The sequence below is a fragment of the Lepisosteus oculatus genome, chromosome 29 (genome assembly GCF_040954835.1).
Source record: "Lepisosteus oculatus isolate fLepOcu1 chromosome 29, fLepOcu1.hap2, whole genome shotgun sequence".
Classification (NCBI taxonomy): Eukaryota; Metazoa; Chordata; class Actinopteri; order Semionotiformes; family Lepisosteidae; genus Lepisosteus; species Lepisosteus oculatus.
Genome location: NC_090724.1, coordinates 2,689,635 through 2,709,919, shown reverse-complemented (window position 1 = coordinate 2,709,919; position 20,285 = coordinate 2,689,635). Strand labels below are relative to the sequence as shown.

At 43.3% G+C, this 20,285-nt stretch overlaps 1 protein-coding gene across 5 annotated transcripts in view; it reads right to left on the bottom strand.

The window, feature by feature from the left end:
- mast3b (microtubule associated serine/threonine kinase 3b) overlaps positions 1-18,793 on the bottom strand; it is a 68,862-nt gene extending 50,069 nt beyond the window's left edge. For 2 of the 5 annotated variants that reach the window (XM_069186184.1, XM_069186185.1), the window contains exons 1-2: positions 18,658-18,793; positions 10,994-11,025 (exon numbers count right to left, since the gene is read on the bottom strand). In XM_069186184.1, coding sequence (XP_069042285.1) covers positions 10,994-11,025; positions 18,658-18,696 — 71 coding nt within the window. In that variant the 5' untranslated portion in view covers positions 18,697-18,793. Of the gene's footprint in view, positions 1-2,677; positions 3,069-10,993; positions 11,026-18,657 lie in introns of those variants that run through there. The other 3 variants (XM_069186186.1, XM_069186189.1, XM_069186187.1) reach the window with 2 other exon arrangements.
- Positions 18,794-20,285: the final 1,492 nt, after the last annotated feature.

Sequence of the window (20,285 nt, the reverse complement as noted above, 5' to 3'; positions counted from 1 at the left end):
CTGAAAAAAATTCCACTGGGGCTTCCAGGGAACACAAATATCAAGAAATCAGAAACATTTGGCCATGGCACTATCTCTGCAAGGCTAAGGCCGAAATTGCTCACAGGCTAGCAGTTGCATCTACCTTGAGTTCCACGTTCACAGCTAATCGGAGGAGTAGGTTATTTTGGTCTATATTGATTTACCCACTTAGAGAAAAACATTTTACACATGTATGCAAAAGCTGTACTTTCTTCCTCTTTCAAGCAAATCCTACTGATTCATTGGTGTGGAATTTCTATAACATTCTGCCCCAGACTGACGTACAAAAAATCATACTGTTTTAGTTCCGTTTTATGTCGGTTCAGTTTGCAGAGCCTTTATACTGTGTAAGAACACGAGGACGTTTGTAAGTGATACGACACATTATGTTTGTAGTATCATCCAACCGTTTTTTCAAAGGGGAAAGGGTGTTATATTCTAAAACATTGCTGGGCAGTCTGTTCCAGATTCCCACAACCTTATTCAACTTTTGCAATTAATGAATACTATTTGTGTGGAAAGTTTGGTCATGACAAATCTGGAGGAGTTCTCACAGATCTCTTTCTAATTCCTTGCAACGTTCATCCGAGTACCCCTGGACTCTGAGTCGGGGTTTAATAAAAATGAGCAAGAGGATTTAGAAGCCAGGTCCCTAGAAAAGGATTTTAAAAGATTGCTTACATGAGAAAATCTTTGCTTTTTAAATCTTTTCCGTGAACTCATCTTACGGTTACAGGCCGGCTGTGCTAGGTTAACAATTCGGAAAAAGCTGAAGCATTCCTTTGCAGATCGCCCCGCTACAGATATTCCCAGGGATCCGGGATCAGGGATCAGGGAAAGCGGTTTCGTCGTGTCAGACTGTCAAAGAGCTGCCGAAAAGGTAGTCTCTTCTGTGCTTCTTCTCTGCTGCAGTCCTGCACAATGCTAGTTTCCCTGGATTCCAGGGGCTGTGGCACAAAGCAAGCCACTGTGCACTAATAGCACAGACATGGCTGCAGCAGACAGATGGAGGGGTTGTCATAGTAATGGAAAAAGAAGGAAAACAATATTCCACACAAAGAGTACAGAACAGAAGCAGCTCCCATCATCGGGATCGTGTGGTCTGGGCTTCAGGCAAGAGATTTTGTTCAAATTAAAAGGGAAAAGAGATTTTTTTTTGTTTTAATAATTTTTTATTTAAATTTCTATCCATTGATTTTTTTTAATTTAATCCGTTTCTTAAAAAAAAAGTATTGTTTTTCTGAAAGCTAGAGTTTTAACTGAAGCCGGTGAATGCATACTCACAGACCCTAAATCAGGGCAGACTCCTCATTACAATGACCCATTGTAACTGGGATATGATTAAATATGATGAATTAACTCCCTGGGTCCAGACAGAAACATAGTTTAGGACATTAGACCAGCCATGAGATCAAGATGGAACAAATTGCTCTCCCTCCACACTGGCACACTAAAGCTAGGCTGAGTCCACCTGGGTTGAGCCCCTCCATCTTGAGGACTGTCAGCTAGACAGTATCTGATGGTGAACCACATGAATCCACAAAGGCCAGGCAAGATCAGAACGGCTGTCGCAGAGAGGGAGGAATTCAAACGGGACAATTCGGAAATGGGAGAATGTAAAACGACACTGCCTGGACCTTTTTAAAAACAACAGGATGAAAAATCTATCTGTGGGTATTGACCCGTAATTAAAATATCATGCACAAAGGACGGGCGGGTACAGACATTCTCTATGTGTCGTTCTTTTCCTATTGATCTGAAAATAGGAATTCGATAAGAAGCCTTGCTTGAGCCAGTAATCAAGTAAGAGGATTTAGTGATGTCTGTTTGCCTTATTAGCAGACACACGCCGTCCTGGTGGCCATGATAAGGGTGAGTCAGCCTGCAGCTGCTGGTGGAGAGCCCAGCTGTGCGGGTCCCCGATTATGCTGTGAAATCGACATACCGAAGACTGAGGGAAGCTTCTGCGACTGCGGCTCTAACCCTATACCTGCTCTTGTCGACCGCTTGGGGAACCTTTCAGCGTGCGCTCAGACCTCTGCTCTCTCGTTGCTTAGCAAGTTAATGCTAAGCGAAACACAACATCCTAAGATGTCAATACTTTAGAATCATACATGACCATGTGCATGATTAATATGCACTATTTATAAATATTTTGAGTAAATATCTAGGGTTAGGTATACACTAACATTTTTAACTACAGGCAAGCAAGCTACCCAACTATTGTAGTATTTTGAGAGAACACTGTTTTATTGTAAAACGTATGGAACATTTAATCTCTTACATTCTGTATATATCCGTATAGTGCCCGTAGAAAATGATTTTTAAAAGTTTCATTTCGCTTAAAATTCAGTTTAGCCTAAGAGGAGCAGAGTTTATCGACGTACCTTTGCGAAAACGAGCTCTTCCCCGTTTTCACGCCTCTGTTTTTGGTACTAAAACACTTTTCATACGATCTCCCAGTTTTTAGCTCCCGAAGAAGAAATGCGCTGTTTTTACCCAGTCAGAGAGCAGCCTGGAAACGCAAGACCAGTTTATCACACAGGGGCTCGTGATTGCTGTCTTTCGCAGCTCGCGGCTCCCGGCGCTCCTATTTTATCGGACGCAGTCACTCATTATTGATAGGAAATGTAATATTAATCAACGGCATACTTACTCGAGTGTGAGGGATGGGATTTTAAGTTTGTCTCTCCTGGACTTCATCATTGCGGCGAAGAGGACGGCTCCCCTGCTCAGCCTGTGTCAGCCCTGCTCTGCAAGCGCTCTCGGCGCAGCTGAGGTAATTGCGCTGAGCTTGTGTCAGTCATCACATGCAGCATCCAAAACTAGAGGCAGCGGCTCTCTGAGCGATCAGGTTGATAAATACCCCCCAGGCGTCGCCCCTGACTGAAGCTCGCAAGCCCACGCCGAGCCACGCAGGGCGGATTTCAAAGCTTATCCAGCACGCGTTTTCTAAAAGCAGAATCGACTCCATGCATTGCAAACCGTACGTTGCGCTCCCACAGGGGAAACGGCACAACAAACGCGTCTATGAGCACTGAGAGACCGCTCACTCGTCTCCCTGTGTGCCTGGCTGATACGGGGGCGGTTTGGGCGGGGTGTGGACGGGGAATCGATTCTCCTGCTCCTGGCTGGGGTCAGGTGTCAGGGTGAAAACCAAGAGAGAACAGAACTAGCGAGTCAGGACATGAATCTTGGGGGATCCCTGCTCAAGTCGCTCAGTCCTCCTATTGTGCTTACGAGTTGCTTAAAATCTTAGAACATACACGTCACTCGACGCCCCAGATAACAGTTAGCTGCAAAGTACTGAGCAGTTTAGACACAACCTGACCAGTGTTGGAATACAGAAGGTCGAGCTCTTACCAGCTGTGCCACTAAGATTTCTGTACTGTACAGTACAGATTTAGAACACGTGTCTACACAGGTACACAATAAATGTAAAAAATCCAGTCCAAATGATGCATAGATTTCAAAGCCCAGAGGACAACACTGGCAGCTTTCCTGTTCTGAAGACTAACATGATTTTGTGGGTATTGAAATCATTCAGAATCACCCCCTTCGGCAAGTTGATCATCAGCTGAAGCACACATTGGCACAGACAGATAGAGAAGCTGTAGCTGTTTGGTAATGTGCGTAAGAGCCAGTATTCTCAAGAGCAATTAGCTGGTTTTTAAACACCCCCCCCCCCCAGCAGAATGGGGCTTTAGAAACAACAGGAAACCAGGCAGCTCAGAATGTTTATTATGAGATTTCCTCATAATGCGCTTCATTTCCTGAGGCAGCATGGTGGCGCAGTGCTTAATATTGGTGCACTGCACCTCTGGGGCCCTGGGTTCAATTCCGGCTGGGTGGAGTCTGTAAGTTCTCCCCATGTTCATGTGGGGCTCCTCCAGGCACTCCAGTTTCCTCCCACAGTCCAAAAACATACTGGTGGATAAACCGGCTGCTGGAAAACCTGGCCCTGGTGTGAGTGTGTGTCTGTGCACCCTGCGATGGACTGGCGTCCTGGCCAGGGGGTATCCCGTTGCACCTGTCGCTTGCTGGGATAGGCTCCGGCTCCCATGTGATCCTGTACTGGATAAAGCACTTCGAAAATGGATGAAATGTCCCAGGTGAAAAAGACTAGAATGATGATAATCAGGCTCCAATGAGCCGCAATAAGACAACGTAAGCAATGCAATCTATAAGACAATATATTGCCAATTACATTTTCTTTCCATAAAATTCCATAAAATATTCACTAGTACAGTACTGCAGAACCATGACTTGTTGCAGGAAGGAGGAACACACTAAGTATCACCAGGGTGAGCAAGCTGCAGGAAGCTAGGGATGGAATGGATACGCACAAACCTTTGTAAAGGTTACAAACAGGAGGGATCTGGTGCACGTCTGATCTGGATGTGTGTTTAGATGCAGTAACAAGCAAGACAACGAGAGGTCACAATAAAAAAAGCCAACACAAAATGAACTGAATATAAATTCAGGATGTTAATCTTAAACTTTACGACGATTTTCATTTATTTAGAATTTTGTCTTCTGGTTATCTGCCACCACATCAAAAAATAATATTAAAGCCTTAGAGAGAGCTCAGATAAAGAGCAACAGGAATGATTCATGGTATTCTGAGGTATTTGTCATATACAGACAGGATGAAAGAGATACATCTCTTCAGTATCTCTTGTAGTAATTTCAGCAAATTGAATTGAGAGGGGATCTGGTTGAAGGACAGGATCCCAGGGCGTGTAGACCTGGTAAAACAAGCTCAAGGAGTCACAAGAGGAGCCTGAAGTAAATTCATTCAGGACTGAGAACAGGAAAATCTTCTTTCCACCAAGGGATGTGAGAGTCAGGAACAGACATCCCAGATAGGTGGCTGAGGCCACCTTTAAGGTTTCCTCCAGAGTTTCTTTAGAAGTGTCTGGCTGAAATTTAAGATTCACTTATCTGCCAAACTACCAAACGACAGACTGAATGGCCTATAGTTGTTTTCAGTCTTTCCTCTGTTCTTATCAAACAGACAGGACTGGAATATGAACAGTTTACTCAGGGATATTAATTTGGTGTTATTACGATATTGTTTTACCTTGAAGCATAAAGAACATCACACAGCATTCACTCTCTGCAGACCATACACTCGACGCACCAATAGACGACTTGTCATTTTGATATTGACAAAAATATGTTCAACACGGCTTACATCATGTAAGCTGCCTACTAATCTTAGAAATTTACCACCTTTCTAATGCAGAATTACGTTCTCCACTACATGTTGTGCTACAAGTACAGTATAGTCTCTGTGGAGAACTCTTCATCCAGCGGTTGCTAAGGGAGCAGGGAAACTCATGGTTGCTAGGAGCCACAGTGGAGTCTGACCTGACCCCCTGCGCGAGCAGTCAGGGGAGCCAGTCTGCCTGGGACATCACACGGTGGGGAGTGTTATTCAGGCAGACGCGTTCCCAGTTTTCCGAGAACGCGGCTCTGATCAGATAACGCCCACCTCCAGCTGTACTGCAATCTCCCAGAGACTACCTCGTGTGGCAGCCCGACTGGAGCAACGGTCTCTGGACCTGCCGCCCGGACTACTGTCTTCCCCCTGGATGCTTTGGGATGACTGAATCTTCCCAAGCTTCAGAGGATTCAGTGGTGGAACTAAACCCTGAATTTATTGTCCTTTATTATTGGCACTGACTGAAATAAACATGTAAATAAGCAAGCAGGTCTCCCGAGTTATCTGGTAGCCCTGCAGGGTTTTAAATGCTCAGCTGGAATGAGAACCAGCAGAAACAATGTTCCCCCAGCGCAAGGGCTGGGAACCACTGGTATAAATATTCATATACGAATATATGAATATATTAATATAATGAAGGGCTGCAAAATTAGCCTATACACATTTCTTTTAATTCAGCTACCGTGAAGAGCGTTACACTAGAGATGAATAGATCATCTAAAAAGAGCAGACTGTTTTTTCCTTTCTTTGATTGTCTTTTTCCTAAAGCTGTGTTTTTGTATTTATGATGGTCAGCCGATTTTGTTCAGGATATTGAGTTCTGGTTACATTGGCCTACTGAAGGGAAGCCAGACACTGGGCGAGTAAAAAAAAGTTGTGGGTTGTCTGTGTGGATGAGCTGCCTTTTTTTCTGCACTCCACAACAAAAAAACAAAAGAAAAGGCTTCCCTACAGAGTCTAACATTCGGTGTCTAGCTTTGTTTGGAAAAAGCCTTCTGCACCAGCACAGCAGCATCAACAACTGAGGTCCCCCAGTAACCATGGCGATGAAGGCTTACCTGCTCTACTGCTTGAGGTGCAGGCTTTTCTAATCAGTCATTTCAAATTGGCATTTTCTTGGGGGCACCAGCAGCCAAGAAAACGCATGACTCAATGGTGCGGCTTGCTGCTGTACAGTGCGTACTCTTTATTTCTGTTTTCAGCAGACTATACAGCAGCATGCAGCCTGACAGTGGGTACTGACGGGAAATCTCGGTACTCGCTCAAGATATCCAAGTGTTTCGCGCAGGTGGTATGGGACAGTGCTGAGCTGCCGTGGCTCAAACTCACCTGCTCTCTCCGTGTCCATAAGCCCTGATTGCAAAACATATCCCCCCTGTTCTTCTACACGTGTGGTTTCCTGCACTGCAGAATGTGAAATCCATCCTGAAGCTACATGATGTGATATCCCTGTGTGCTGTGGTAGTCAGAGCAATAAGAGCAAGCTGAAATTGCCCAGAATCGTTAATATTGCTAGTAAAATAATTGGCTGACCACATAAACAGCTAAAAGAGCTGTATTATATTCCAGTTTGGAGGAAAGCTGATCTTGTCGTTGATGACCCCGCCCACTGTCTTCATTCCCATTTTCAACTGCTACTGTACCTTTAGGGAGATGTTTCAGAATACCAAGAAAAATGCAGACAAGAAATCTGTGGTTCCCTGTGCAATCAGTGCAGCTAAGTGACTGTTCCCTGTGTGGAGCTATCGGGTCAGTGTAATGATAATGTATTATTGTCAGAGTGAGATGTCTGTTTATGTATTTAAAAACATGTATAAAACATGGATTTATTTTGAGTGTTTTTTTTTAGGTCAAAGACATATTTCCACCCCTTTTGGATGGACATAAAAATTGTATTTATATGAACGAATGCACTTTCTACACAATGTAACCATGAAAAGTTGTACTTCTCTCACATGTAATATTGCAGACATGCCCGTGCTTGGAGGAGCTGGGGTTTGTGTGGCAGGGGTAGAAATGTGTTTCATATCCATGGAAACACAGCACAGATGGGCACAGTTCCCTTTAGACCCTGCAGGGACCCATCACATCTCTTTGCTGTCTTATTAGCGCATGGGAAGCTGCTCTGTTTTTCCTCTATTAAAACCTACTAGAAAATGTTCGGCTTCTTGGAAATTAATGTTCTTCCATTCCAGGACTGCCTGAAATTCAGCCTGCGTCTTACTTTCACTTCAGGTTCAATCTGAACTAATGTTTGTTTAGAGCCTGGAGGACAGCTCAAGTCCTGAGTGTATTCCCACTGTACGCCTTTTGTGTCATGACATATGGCAAAATTAGTGATCACACTGAAAAGTTGATTTATAAAAACAAATAAATCAAATCACCCATTGTCTAATAGCAGTTTCTGAATATGACTGTTCCTCTTTAGTCTCTTCTCCTTATACTGTTCAGTGGTGGGAGAAATCAGTTATATTGATGGCAATAGTCTTACTTGTTTACAGATTTATTTGTCATTTCCTCTAGTCATAATTTTATTATATTTTTTTTACAAAACACAGTGGCAGAGCCAGGCAACTGTCCCACATTTACTGATGCATCCAGTTCATAGCATCAGTGCACAGTCTAAATTGGAAGAACTTTTGCCTCTGTATTTAATCACTCAATAATATATTTATCTGCTTCTACGCAAAAGCCTGAGTCACCATGTCGGAAGCAATCTGTTCAGCCATTCTGACTCGCAGCGCACTGCTGCATCAGATCAGAGGAGAAAGTTAAAAGATAATTCAGTCAACTCCTTCATGTGGGGAGCTGGTGTTACTGATGCTAGACATGTGGTCAGAATCACATCTTTACAGACGCCACTATAAAATAAAAGGCTTGATTTCAGCCTCTTTCATAGAACATTCACAAAATGCACCAAAAGCAAATCTGACATTTGGAAGTAGAAAATCAGCATGTAAAACGCACAGCACTGCACAATCCCATCGGAAATGTTGGCCTCCAAATGCAAACACATTATCTGATAATGCACATGTCAACAAAGGATTTAGGGTATCAAAAGTATGAATTTTGAAGGGAGAGATTCTTCCATTCAGCTGGTTATCAAATGATGAATGCAAATGCATCCACTAATTTGTAATACCTGATCAGGGATATCTGATGGAAACTTGGCCAATGTCTCTTTGTAACTTTTTGTGTTAAATCAATAAACACGTAAATGAACAGATAAAGAAATGTCACTTTCTATCTGCTGACAAAAATGAAATTTGGCGAGTTGATGTGTGGGAGGCCGGAGCCTTTTAGGGTCTGGGAAGATCCAAGATAATTAAAAACTCTGCAATTATCTGCTAAATAGGTCAGTTAGAAAAAAAATGAGCTGCTTTCAGGACATTACCTTCATGTGAACCTGCCCTGTTCCTGTTAATTGGCATTCTTTAAAAATGAGCACGAATAATGGATGTGTCACCAGTTGCTATGGGACTGATCTTCACAGGCAGAGCAGCAGATACTGCTAAGAGAGAGGTTTGCGCAGAAGAAAAAGATTCACTTTGACTGGAAAGTTTAGCTCAATAGAAGCACCAAGTCACGAGTATTTGAAGGATTACTGTGGTTGCTTTAAGTGTTTCACACATCCTATAATGCCACTCTTTAAAGGTCTAAAGTGCAAACCTATGAACAAAAAAACAAAACTCTTCACATCTTCCCTTCCTGGGGGGGATGATAATACTTGAATTCAATAGGTACAAATATAGCAGACTATCCTTCTCAGTCTTCTCAGTCATTGCCCAAGCATATTGCCTCATCCCTTGTGCTTCTGCAGTGACCTGGCTCGTCTCACACCTGCCTTGCCATCGTGGCCAGGCTGCCATCCCACAGGCCGAGCAGACTGAGGCCACAGCATGTCCTCAACCGCTCATTTAGTGAACACTGGGAGGCCTGGCGCGCTGAGCATGATCTGTATCTTTAACAACCAAATTGGAGCATGTTGGGTGTCTGACTTGAAATTCAGAATGAATCTACTGCTGTATTAGAAGATACAGTAAACATTAGTATTTACTGCTCTTTTGTGGTCACTTGTATGCATTGTAGCTGCATGGAGAGAATACATCACACACAGAACTGGATCTTCTATTGAAAAATGAAATCTTTAAGAACAATCCTCAAATTGGGACTAAGTGTTTCTTTTTTCCCTCATGGCACATGTTACGGGCTTAATGAGGAAAAGCCATTCCAGCTAGCAGCAGCTTCCTCAGCTCCTCTGTGCTCGCTGCTGCTGCGGGTTGGCTTTCACGCCTGGTTTTCCCACGCCAGCCACATGCATTCAATTCAAGCTCAACTTCCCAGATGCCCCTGGAGGAAAGTCCCCAACTCCAGCCCCTCTTGTTTGCCGTGACAGGAGAAGAAGCATGGGAATTTCCAGTCCTGGATCCAGAGACTCCAGGTCCTGCAGATTTCACAGGGAAGACCATGCTATCATGCTAATTAAGCAAATAATTAATCAGGTTCACCCAGGGCTCAAGTGCTCATAAATCACTAGCAACTTGATGCTGCAAAGACTTTATTGAGACTGTAATGGGAGCCTTCATACAGCAGCAACCAACATCGGGACTCTGCACTAGATGGCAGTCTGGTCACAAGCAGAAATCTGCACAAAACAATCACAAATCCTGGCTCCGAGAGCTTAGATGTAGTCTCAGGATGAGCTCCACTGCTGCTCGATTCAGGCAGACAAACTACTTTCCCCTCACGAAACAGTCTGGCTCCATTTCAGGTTTTATGAGTTGCAGTCTCTTGTAGAAATTGTACAAGCTAATGATGCAGAAAGCCGTACCAGTGGCATTATTATAAAGCTACATGTGGCTGTGCAGACTGGCTCAAGATTGCAATACTGAAATATGCAGAACATAGCATCTTACTTAAATTCTAACAATGAAAAGATCTGACCTGGATCAAAGTGCTCTGTAGTGGAACTCTTACTTCCCTTTCCTGTACTGTGTGTGAATATATTAAAGAGCATGGATCACGGGGTCAGTCACACACAGAGGGAGGTATCCCATGGCAACCTGAGAACAGTCCCTCAGCAGACAGTGCCCAATGGTAATGTTTAACGATGACATCTCAGCTACAGCCTCATTTCCTTGAACTGGGCAGAACAGTATGCTGGTAAATGTTTGCCTACTGAACAGTTTGCCCTCTCAGATTGCTTCCAGTCTAGATGTCCAGAAAGTGCTTGACTGTCTTGACTGCCTTGTGGAGCTAATCAACAATTCACAGAACACCTATGGCCGAGAAGATGGGTATTATCAACTGGCGTGTCAAATTGTCATGAAATACACATATATTGAAATAGCCAATCAGTGCCTATTGCACAGCTCAGAAAACAGAAATGGCAAAATGACACATCAGACATATTGCGCAATGCAAAACCATAAATAGCTTCCAGCTACAAATCATATAACTATTTTGAAAGTTATCTACAAAACAGAAAGCCAACCAGGCTGTCCTGACATCATGCCTCCGAACTAAATTGACACATCAGACATATTGCGCAATGCAAAACCATAAACAGCTTGCATCTCCAGGAGCAGCATGACTCTTCAGCTGCCACAGTGCAAGACCAACTCAAACCATAAATCACAACAAGGCACCAGCACTGTACTGCAGTCAGATCGCCAGCAGCCGCACAGGGTTCCAAAGCCAGGAACCTCTCCCAGCATAGTCAAGTGATGAACCTGCTCTACTTACACACTGCCTCTTCTGGGAAGGCTCAGCTCCTTCTGCAATTGGAAAAGAGACAAGAAACATCATTGTAATGATAATACATTGCCGCAAGAATAACTTGCATCCTGCAGAGGCTTGTAAGATTGCATTATTTAAAGCCTACGCACTGTGAAAGGCACAGCACATTGGCAGAGGAGATGCACAGAGAGCACCCCCTGCACAGCATAAAGAGCACAGAACAACAGGGAGGGATGAAGAATGAGTCCTTTAGATGCCACAGAATATCCTTCTATCATCAGCAAGACGTTTACCCTGGTAAGTGTTCCCAGAAACCACAGCTTGTTTAGGCAGGACTACAGTCCATCACAGGGCACACACCACACACAAGGACAATAGTCTCACCTGATCTTGTTCTGATCCGGATCTTTAGAATTTGGGAGGAAATGCCACAGACCATTGCACTTAATAAATATGTAATACTCATCCCCAATCACAAGGCTTGCACTATACATCCATCCAACAACAGCTTTAAGCAATTCAGGGTAGCCAGAGTCTCCACTCGTAAGCAATGGGAGCCCGTCAGGACACCTGTCCACCGCAGGACACACACAGACACACACAATCACACCAGGGCCAGGTTTCCAGAAGCCAATTAACCTGCCAGGACTGGGGGAGGAAACCGGAGCACCTGGAGGAAACCCATGTGAACAAAGGGAAAACATACAGGCTCCACACAGAACATACTGCACACACACACAGATAGCATCCCGCGTCTTCAATTGACTCCAGGGTCCCAGCGCTGCCTGCAAGGCTTCATTGTTACCTCTGTGGTGCCCTTAAATGATTATTCCAGCATCCTGCTATGCATCAAAGTGACCACACGGTGGCAGTGGGGTGGTGTTTATCTCGCAAATTGAAAAAATACAAAAAATAAAGGAATCCTAATTAATACAGAACGGATCAATAGTCTAAGGTGCTATGATACAGTGGCATTTTTGATGATAATCAAGTTCATGTTTCATAAGTGTTATTTATAGCATTTTGGACAGGAACAAATTCATTTTAGAACTTCTAAACAGGAAAAAAAAAGTAATATAATCATGAGATGACAATTTAATCCAGCAAAATGAAAACAGTATGGAGTTTTTTTTCATTCATTTAATGTGTGTTTATCAGGTAAACAATTATTCCATCTGGAATTCGTTCCCTCCTTTCCTGTTTCTTCCAAGACCCTGCGCCTAACCACGAAAGCATTCCTCCCTCATTCACACACTCAGAATCCAACTTTCCATCTGGATCCTGAGAAGAAGCCAAATCACAGCAACAGTGGCAAGATCTATTTCTGCTAAACCCTTAAACTCGAACGCTTTTTGACAGCCGTGGAACTCCTCTTAGCTGTGCTCGCCCCTTCATCAGGACAAGCCTGTGATTCACAGTTTGCTGTGTGCGTCACCGGTAAAGGGTTTCACTGCCTGGAGATTTTAACAGGCGCATCTCCACGCTGTGTCCCTTGATGTTACGTGGAGCTGAGTTTCATTCACAGGCAGCGCGTGATACACTATCAATGGTGCCCTGACACAGTGTTCTAAATGCGGCAGATCATCTCAGGCTTAGGGACTGCCAGGTGGCTCTTGAAGGCTTTGTATCAATTGCTGCTGATTCTGAATTGAAGAATGGAGACAACGCTGACAGAGAATATCACATTAATTAGGAGCTGCAAATAAACATAACAACAATGTCTGGGCATGACAGGACAGGGCAACTAAGCCCGCCTCAGTTCTGGAAAGCTTCATTGTTATTTCAGCATTGCAGGCAGCAATTAGCTGTTTTTTCAAAACTGGGGATGCACACTGTGCAGACTGCAGATGCATGTCACTGCACAGAGACCTGCACTTTATATATACAGTTACTGAGAAGAAGCACACTGCTTTTATCAGAGTAGATTAGATTCCTTGCACACCTGAATTACACATACTGTAGACCTTCCTGCAGGTGTTCCAGCCTATGTGAGACCAGCAGTTTGATTGTGCCCATTACTTGAGTGCTAAATCAATTTAAATTATCATTATTAAAGACCCTTATTAAAGAAGCTCATTGAATGAAATCGGCCTAAGCTTTTATTTACTAAGTTCACTAAGTTAATTAACTCTTCCATAATGAACACCAACTGAGGAGACTTGCCAGCGCACAACGGGCTGTAATATGGGGAATTATTTCAGTGTTGCACTCAAATCCACAGCCAGTGGGTATTAAGACATGTTGCAACATTAATTTATGTTCCCTTCACACTTCCCGACTGGAGTTTCTCCAGAACGTGTGTGAAGTATTTATCTTTTCAAGTCATAATCTAATCAGAAGGATTGAATAGATTAGAACTAAACTATAGATTATCTGTATCGGGTAAGCGATATATCACAAGTAGTTCTAGTCCTACAGACAAGAACAAAGACTTTTACTTTCTCAAATGAGCTCTCACATGCTTAATTAAACTACTTGTCTCATGTGCTCAGGATTAACCTTATCTTGAGCCTCTCTCCCTCTGGAGAATATTAAAACAAAAAAAACAAAATGATTCATGAAACTAACTCACCTGCAAAGTTTAGATAACAGCACAGTAATGGTGCCTGTTATTATATTAATAAAAGTTATTTTATGTAATCTGTAATGGTCAATCCTTGAGAAAATGCGGGATTACACTTCAGAATGTTGGGAAAGCTTTGGAGAAATTTCTGCTCACATTCTGAACTTGGAGACAAGGAATCATGTGAGAAGACAATATCAAAGAAGGATGTCTCACTGTTTTATTACTACTAAAATATAATGGCTCAAAAATGTTCATTTATAAAGTTAGTGACATTATTAGATTTATTTATAAAAGAGGAAGCTTTTGTTTGAACCCAATGCTTATGTGCATATTAGGACGTGTTACATTACAAAGAGTTCTCATTTCTACGGCGGGTGTCAAAACCACATGCCCATTTGTATAGCCAGGAGGGTGTGGAAGTCTGTAGACACCAGTTACAGGAACTGGGGGCATGAGGGAAACAGCAAAAAGCAGACCTAAAAGCAATGGTGTTACTTGCACTGCGCATTTCATCTTTACAAGAATGACATACAGCAGCACAACAATTTACTTCTTTTTAGCATGGTAAATGTTGTTACATTTTGCCTTTTCATGATATCACCAATTTAGAAGCTCTAGCATTTCTACACAGATAGCTTACATGTAATGCGTTATCTTTTATGCTCTTTAATTTCTTTGATATTACTTGATAGGCTCTGAGCTCACAAGTGGAAGGTTGCAGGCTCAAATCTTGCGTGGCACTGCCCTTGAGCAAGGATCTTCACTCGGATTGCTCTAGTCAAAAAGTCTTCCCATATAAAGGGGTGAAAATGTGAGTTGTTTGTGGAAAACTGAATAAATTTCAGCCAAATAAATCAATACATTAAATATAAACTTGAGCATAAATCAGAGTTTGATCATAATTTGCATTTATATTTAGGAGATAAAATACGATCTTTGTGATGAATCTTTAAGCTTTACCATAGATGTAAAATAAATTGCTTGAGATTTGAAATACACTTGTTACTGTGTTTCTCTTGGTCTGGAATCACTTCGAGTGTCAAAACAGAAAGCAGGAGTGGAAGTTATGTCTGTTCACCCTTGGCATCTCTGAGTCATGTTATTGGCATGAAATTTCTATTAATACTTGTATTATCCATCTGCCCACAAAAGCCAGTGCTACTGATATATTTACACCCACACTCCACTACACCTACAGTTACCTTTTAGATACATTATTTAGGATCCATCTCCTCAGGAATCCATCATTGATGTAACTTGCTAGTCTCTTTTAATAATGTTTTTTTTTCTGGTGGTTAATAATTCAATCACATCGGGCACAGCAATCACAGTCTGTTTGGGTTATTACTGAATTCACCGAGTTTGAGATTAATGGCCCAGCTTTCCCCTATTTTGTATTTCAAAAGGTTTTGAATGAGGACTTACAAAAATAAGGTTAGCAGCACCCAATGGAGCAGATTAGCTAAAATAGTTTAGAAAACCTGGATCAGTACCAGCATAAAACACAAGGGTGTTTGTCCCTTAAAGCTTAACATCTCATTGATGACAAAAATGGATCAGGATTTTTTTAGACTATTATCATAATCTTGCTGAGCAAATAAGGAGCCTTTGACTTCAGTCCGGCACATTCTCCTCAAAGCTGATGACATCGGAGGTCTATCTGCACTGCGATCAGGATATGCTGAATAATAAGTGACTTTCGATGAATGATAAGCTCAGCGGATGTTGGTGAACCTGTGTGTGTGTGATAACCCTTATTATCCAGCTAATTCATGTAGAACAATATTCAAAAAAGGTAATACACCAGTAATCAAGCATGCTTCTCAGAAATTGTGGTAAGATTAGCTCTGATGATTTACAGTTTGGCTTGTAAAACAACTAAATCTGCACATTCCAGCCACAAGGACCAGGCTGCTTGAAATCATACACTGTACTGACACAGATGTGCAAATAGACAGAGAAACCCATGTATGATGCAACTAAATACCCTAACCACACCCACCCAACCAACCCAACCAAGGTTGTACAATGTACTATCTGGTCTGTCACTCCTTTTCTAAAACTGTTCTGACTTTATTTTTGCAGACTGTTTTAAACCCTAAGACGTCGTCTTTAGAATTACAATTCAAGGGGGGGATAAAATAGAAAAAGACAAATAAAATGCTGTGGTAATTCTTTCTGAAGAGCACTGGTGAAAAGAAGCTGAGCTGCAAAGACAAAAGGACACAATCCTACAGCCTTCTGATTTAAAACAAGTCTTCTGCACTCCATGTCTTAATTGTATGTTCCAGCAATCTATTTGAATGTTAAAGAAATTAATTTTCTTTCCTATAGTTTAGTTTATGTTTTACCCAATAACTGGCTCATAGGAGCCTCTGATCTTTTCAGTCCTCAGTCTAGCTCAGTGCCCAGGAATGATGCACTAGCCTTCAGAATCGACAATATAATGTGGTTTGTCTCTTAACAAGTCCTGTTTGTTGAATCTGCCCACTGCATGTGGTGAATTTCAAAGGCGTATTGCTTCTCTCCCTTAAAACAATAAAACCTTTACCTGCAATCTTCTTCTCTTTAGGTATTTCATGCTGACCACTACCAGTCTTTTGAGTCGTCTTTGAGTGTCCTGCTGAGTTAAGGGTATATCTCTTTATCCTGACTCCATGTTATTTTGTGTGTGTGGGCTGATCTCCGGGCTCTTTTAATCATTAACACGCTGGCATTTCTTATTTTAACTCTCACGGCTTGTGTTCTGACTGCTCTTCTATGCGCAGGTCCTTTTGAAAAGCTTTCCCTTCCTCTCCCACACTTCACAGTCCTATTGAAGAAAGTGCTCCAACTAAAGGGGAAAGATTTGAGGTGCAGTGCATTTTCTAACCCTTCTTCCAACACAGGGTCGCGGAGGAGCTGGAGCCCATCCCAGCAGGCAACGGGCACAAGGCAGGGTACACCCTGGACAGGACACCAGTCCATCACCGGGCGCATAGAGACAAACACAGACGCACACACAATCACACCTAAGGCCACTTTTTGCAAAAGGAAAACATAACCTACTGCGCCATACTGGACTGTGGGAAGAAACCAGAGCACCTGGATGAAACCCACACAAACTTGGGGAGAACATGCAAACTCCACACAGACTGTTTCAATCAAATGAGCAGAAAGGTGGGCTTCCTTCCAGCTTGCTGCACCTGTATGTGTGGAGCTCGTATATTCTCCCTGTTTTCTAGTTCAAGTTTCAAGTTAGGTTTGATTGAACAGTCCAACCTATCCAAACGGTTTGATGTTTTAAGAGTATTTAATTTTTTAGTATTTTATTTCCAGTACAGTCAGCTTGGCTTTGAGACTATAATAGAACCAAATGAGCTAAATTAATTGAATGTTTCCTCTCATTAATGACTGATTTCTGATATTGTGTCACATTTAATGTGTTCACCTTTCTGCCGCCCAACATGGGGTGTTTCGCTGCGGCACTTACTGTGCGTGTTTTACAAACTGAATTGTGTTTCTACCATTTTTTAGTCGTCAAGACATGACGTCTTCAAAATTCAACTGAGTAAATAAAGTTTAAAAAAAAAACTTTGAGGTGCTGGGTTTTGAGTTAGATCCTGCATGTTCGTGCTTTCTTTTTATCTGTTCACCGGCGTGGTGCAATATTCTGCCTGTGCCCTCCTGTTGCGGCATGATCGCAATTCTAATGATCGTTAACGCGGAAGCATGCTAATTAATCCGAGGGGGCTCCCTCGCGGAGACAAAGCAGTGGGAAACACGAGCTTCTCTCAGCGAAGCCTCGCATCCGCCGGCATCAGCCTCCTGGAGCTGTTGCCCCGGCAACTAGCTGCCCCGCTGCAGGGACAACGGCGCTGAAGCTGGCCGACAGAGCCGCTACTGTCCCGACTCCCGCCCCATCAAAACACTCGCCACGTCCTCACATCCTGACATAATCTCACCCGGCCAGCGTCCAGCGCTGAAAAATAAAATCTCTTTTTTTTGTTTCTCTCTCTCTCCCCAGAGCTGACGCAGTACTGCCGGTGTCCTTACTGTACATTGACATTCCCACAACACTACCGCGGCAGGGAGCGCCCAGCGTACGCGTTTCATTTTAATGATAATTAGCACGTCTTTAGCACTCATGGAGAACCGACGCCAAAAAAAAAAAAACAGGCTTTTCTCCCACTTAAGAGTCCACGCTTTCTAAAGACCTTCTTCTCTGGCGTGCACAGCTTCAAGGGATGAAACTAAAAAGCAACACCGATGAATGCATGAATGTATGATGAATGTATATCATCTTTTAATATGGTTAACTCAAGTATTCGAGCACTAAGAAAATCGTTTACATGAATTCGTTTGGACTGTGTTTTTAATATTTATTTCATTCTGGAACGTCTGAAAACCAAAGACTATAACGGACTGTAAATCATACCACGCTGTCAACAACGAGGGATGAATTGTTTTTTTTTTTGATCAGGCACTGCTTTGCGTAAAACGGACACATTGATTTGCGCACACACATTGAAAGACACGACGCCTCCAGTTTAAGTCATACAGTACCTCCAGACCTTGAAAACCCAATAAAACATCACATGCCTGCAAAGACAGTTTATACTTTAACACTAATAATTAAGGTTCTTTTACGGACACAGTCGGATTTCTCTCTAGTCTGTAAGACTGTGTTTTAAGGTGGCTTGGACCAGGAGAAATTTCACAGCCAACACACAGCAGCAGGAAACCGTCAGCATATTTGCTTGACTGTATCCCTGCAGGAGAACTATTTAACGCGCTCTTAATTCAACAGGTGCTTTTACACACCATTCCCATCCGCTCCAATCACTTCAACAGACTCTGGGGAGGCAGTTTAGGGGAGGCAGCGTTGAACATGTTGATATCTGCGAGCTCACAAGTTTTTAGTCTTTTAATAGAACGAGACCCTTACATAACATTACTATAGAGTTAGCCGTCTTTTGTATCTTCGCGTCCTTAGTCTGTTACTATAGTTCACAGAGCCTGTTTGCCAGCATCACATTTCAAGAGGTCGAACAGCGCATCATAAGTCTTTCCAGCTGTATGTTCCTGCCTGCAGTCTTCGGGCGCCCCTGCCTGCCTTGCTTACCTGCAGCCCACGGCGTCTCAAAATGTTTGGCTCATCCATGGCGAGTGGGGAAGAGCTGCTGCTTTCCTGCCCAGTTCAGCCCATACTGGGACCCGCTCTCCACGGGCGCTGGGGGCAGTCAGCCTGCGCTCGCCGCTCGCACCGTGACGAAAGGCTGCCTCTCTCCTCTCCCCATTCACAGGCTTCCCGAGTCAGCTGACCTGGGAGAGCTTCTGAATGAACTCACTCTGGCCGCTGGGCTTCCACTCGGACAGGGCACGAAGGGTAGGGTTAAGCCCCGACTCCTGCAGATGGACGGCAGAGAGAGCATGGCAGAACACGAAGGGTCAATGATATTTCATTTGATCACCCAACGCATCTTTGTATGACGAAAAGTCCCGTTAATTAACCCTCTTAGTTAACCGACAGATCCGTGAGGATTATTTTTAATCTCTCCTCACGGCAGTGTTTTGAGATATGGAGTTTAATTAATAAGCGTTCATTTTGAGGCTCATCAAGGTATGTGCACATTGATATATGAAAGAGTGCATCCTGGAGGGATTAGCTTTGAAGCTCCCGGTGCACGGGTGAAAAATGAAAGCTGGAAACCCAATCAAGCAATGCTCTTATATAACGTTGCTGCCACCACGGATAAAATCAGTAAGTTAAAAAGGGTCACCGGCTTAAGAGCAGACAGGCTTGCTGTGAATAATTTGATTTTATTTTTGAAGGGAAACGAAATTAGAAACTATAAGTCATTGCATTTACAGGAAGTGTGCCTGTGCTCTGCTTCCCAGTGCCTTACTCAAGGGATCAGGGAGCAGAACAAGGCCTCTTGGTCACTTCGATTCACGCTAACCCCCTTTAAAGCCCACAGCTCCTCTCCGTCAGGGAGCTGTGATGCTCGGTTCCTTCCAATCTCCGGGCGCAGAAGCCCTCTGGCCATCATGTGGACGCGATCTCAGTTACCGCCAGACTCGAAGTGGCACCAGAATTTTTCCCACAATGCCCGACTCTCATGGTGCACAACACGGTCATTGATCCGGCTGCCCCAGCCGCGCAGCTTTGTTCTATCGCTCCGTTGGTAAACAGCGCTGCTCCAAGTCCCTGCTCACAATGTCCCAGTGTTTTCGAAAGCCAGAAGAAAAAAACAACACATTTTTCTCCCCTTTTGGATCTGAAAGCCAAGCTGTACGCATCAAACAAATTTTGTTTAAAGATACCAGACTTGCGCAATTCCTTTCTTCAAGCACAGCAAAATATACCGTCCGTACCAGTAATACGTGCATCTCGGGCTGTCTCAGTGTAGCAGTGCTACACAATCTAAATCTGTTTTGTATCGCTTCTCTCCTTTTTTAGCCTTGTGTACTTGTACTGGCACACTTTGGCTGCACACTGGTGGAGGTGGAGGGGAGTCCCCATTACCTGTAAAGCGCTTTGAGTGGAGTGTCCAGAAAAGTGTTCTATGAGTGTAATTAATTATTATAATTATTACTCTCTGCTTATCCCCTGTGATCACCTGAACAGTCCTCGTAGAAGTCCCAGAGATCACACTTTCCCTCTCTTAGCCCGTGCCTTGCTGTAGGCCACCAGGGCATGGGAGAGTAAGGGAGGTGTGATGGAGCAGGAGGCCCAGGGACAGCCAAGAC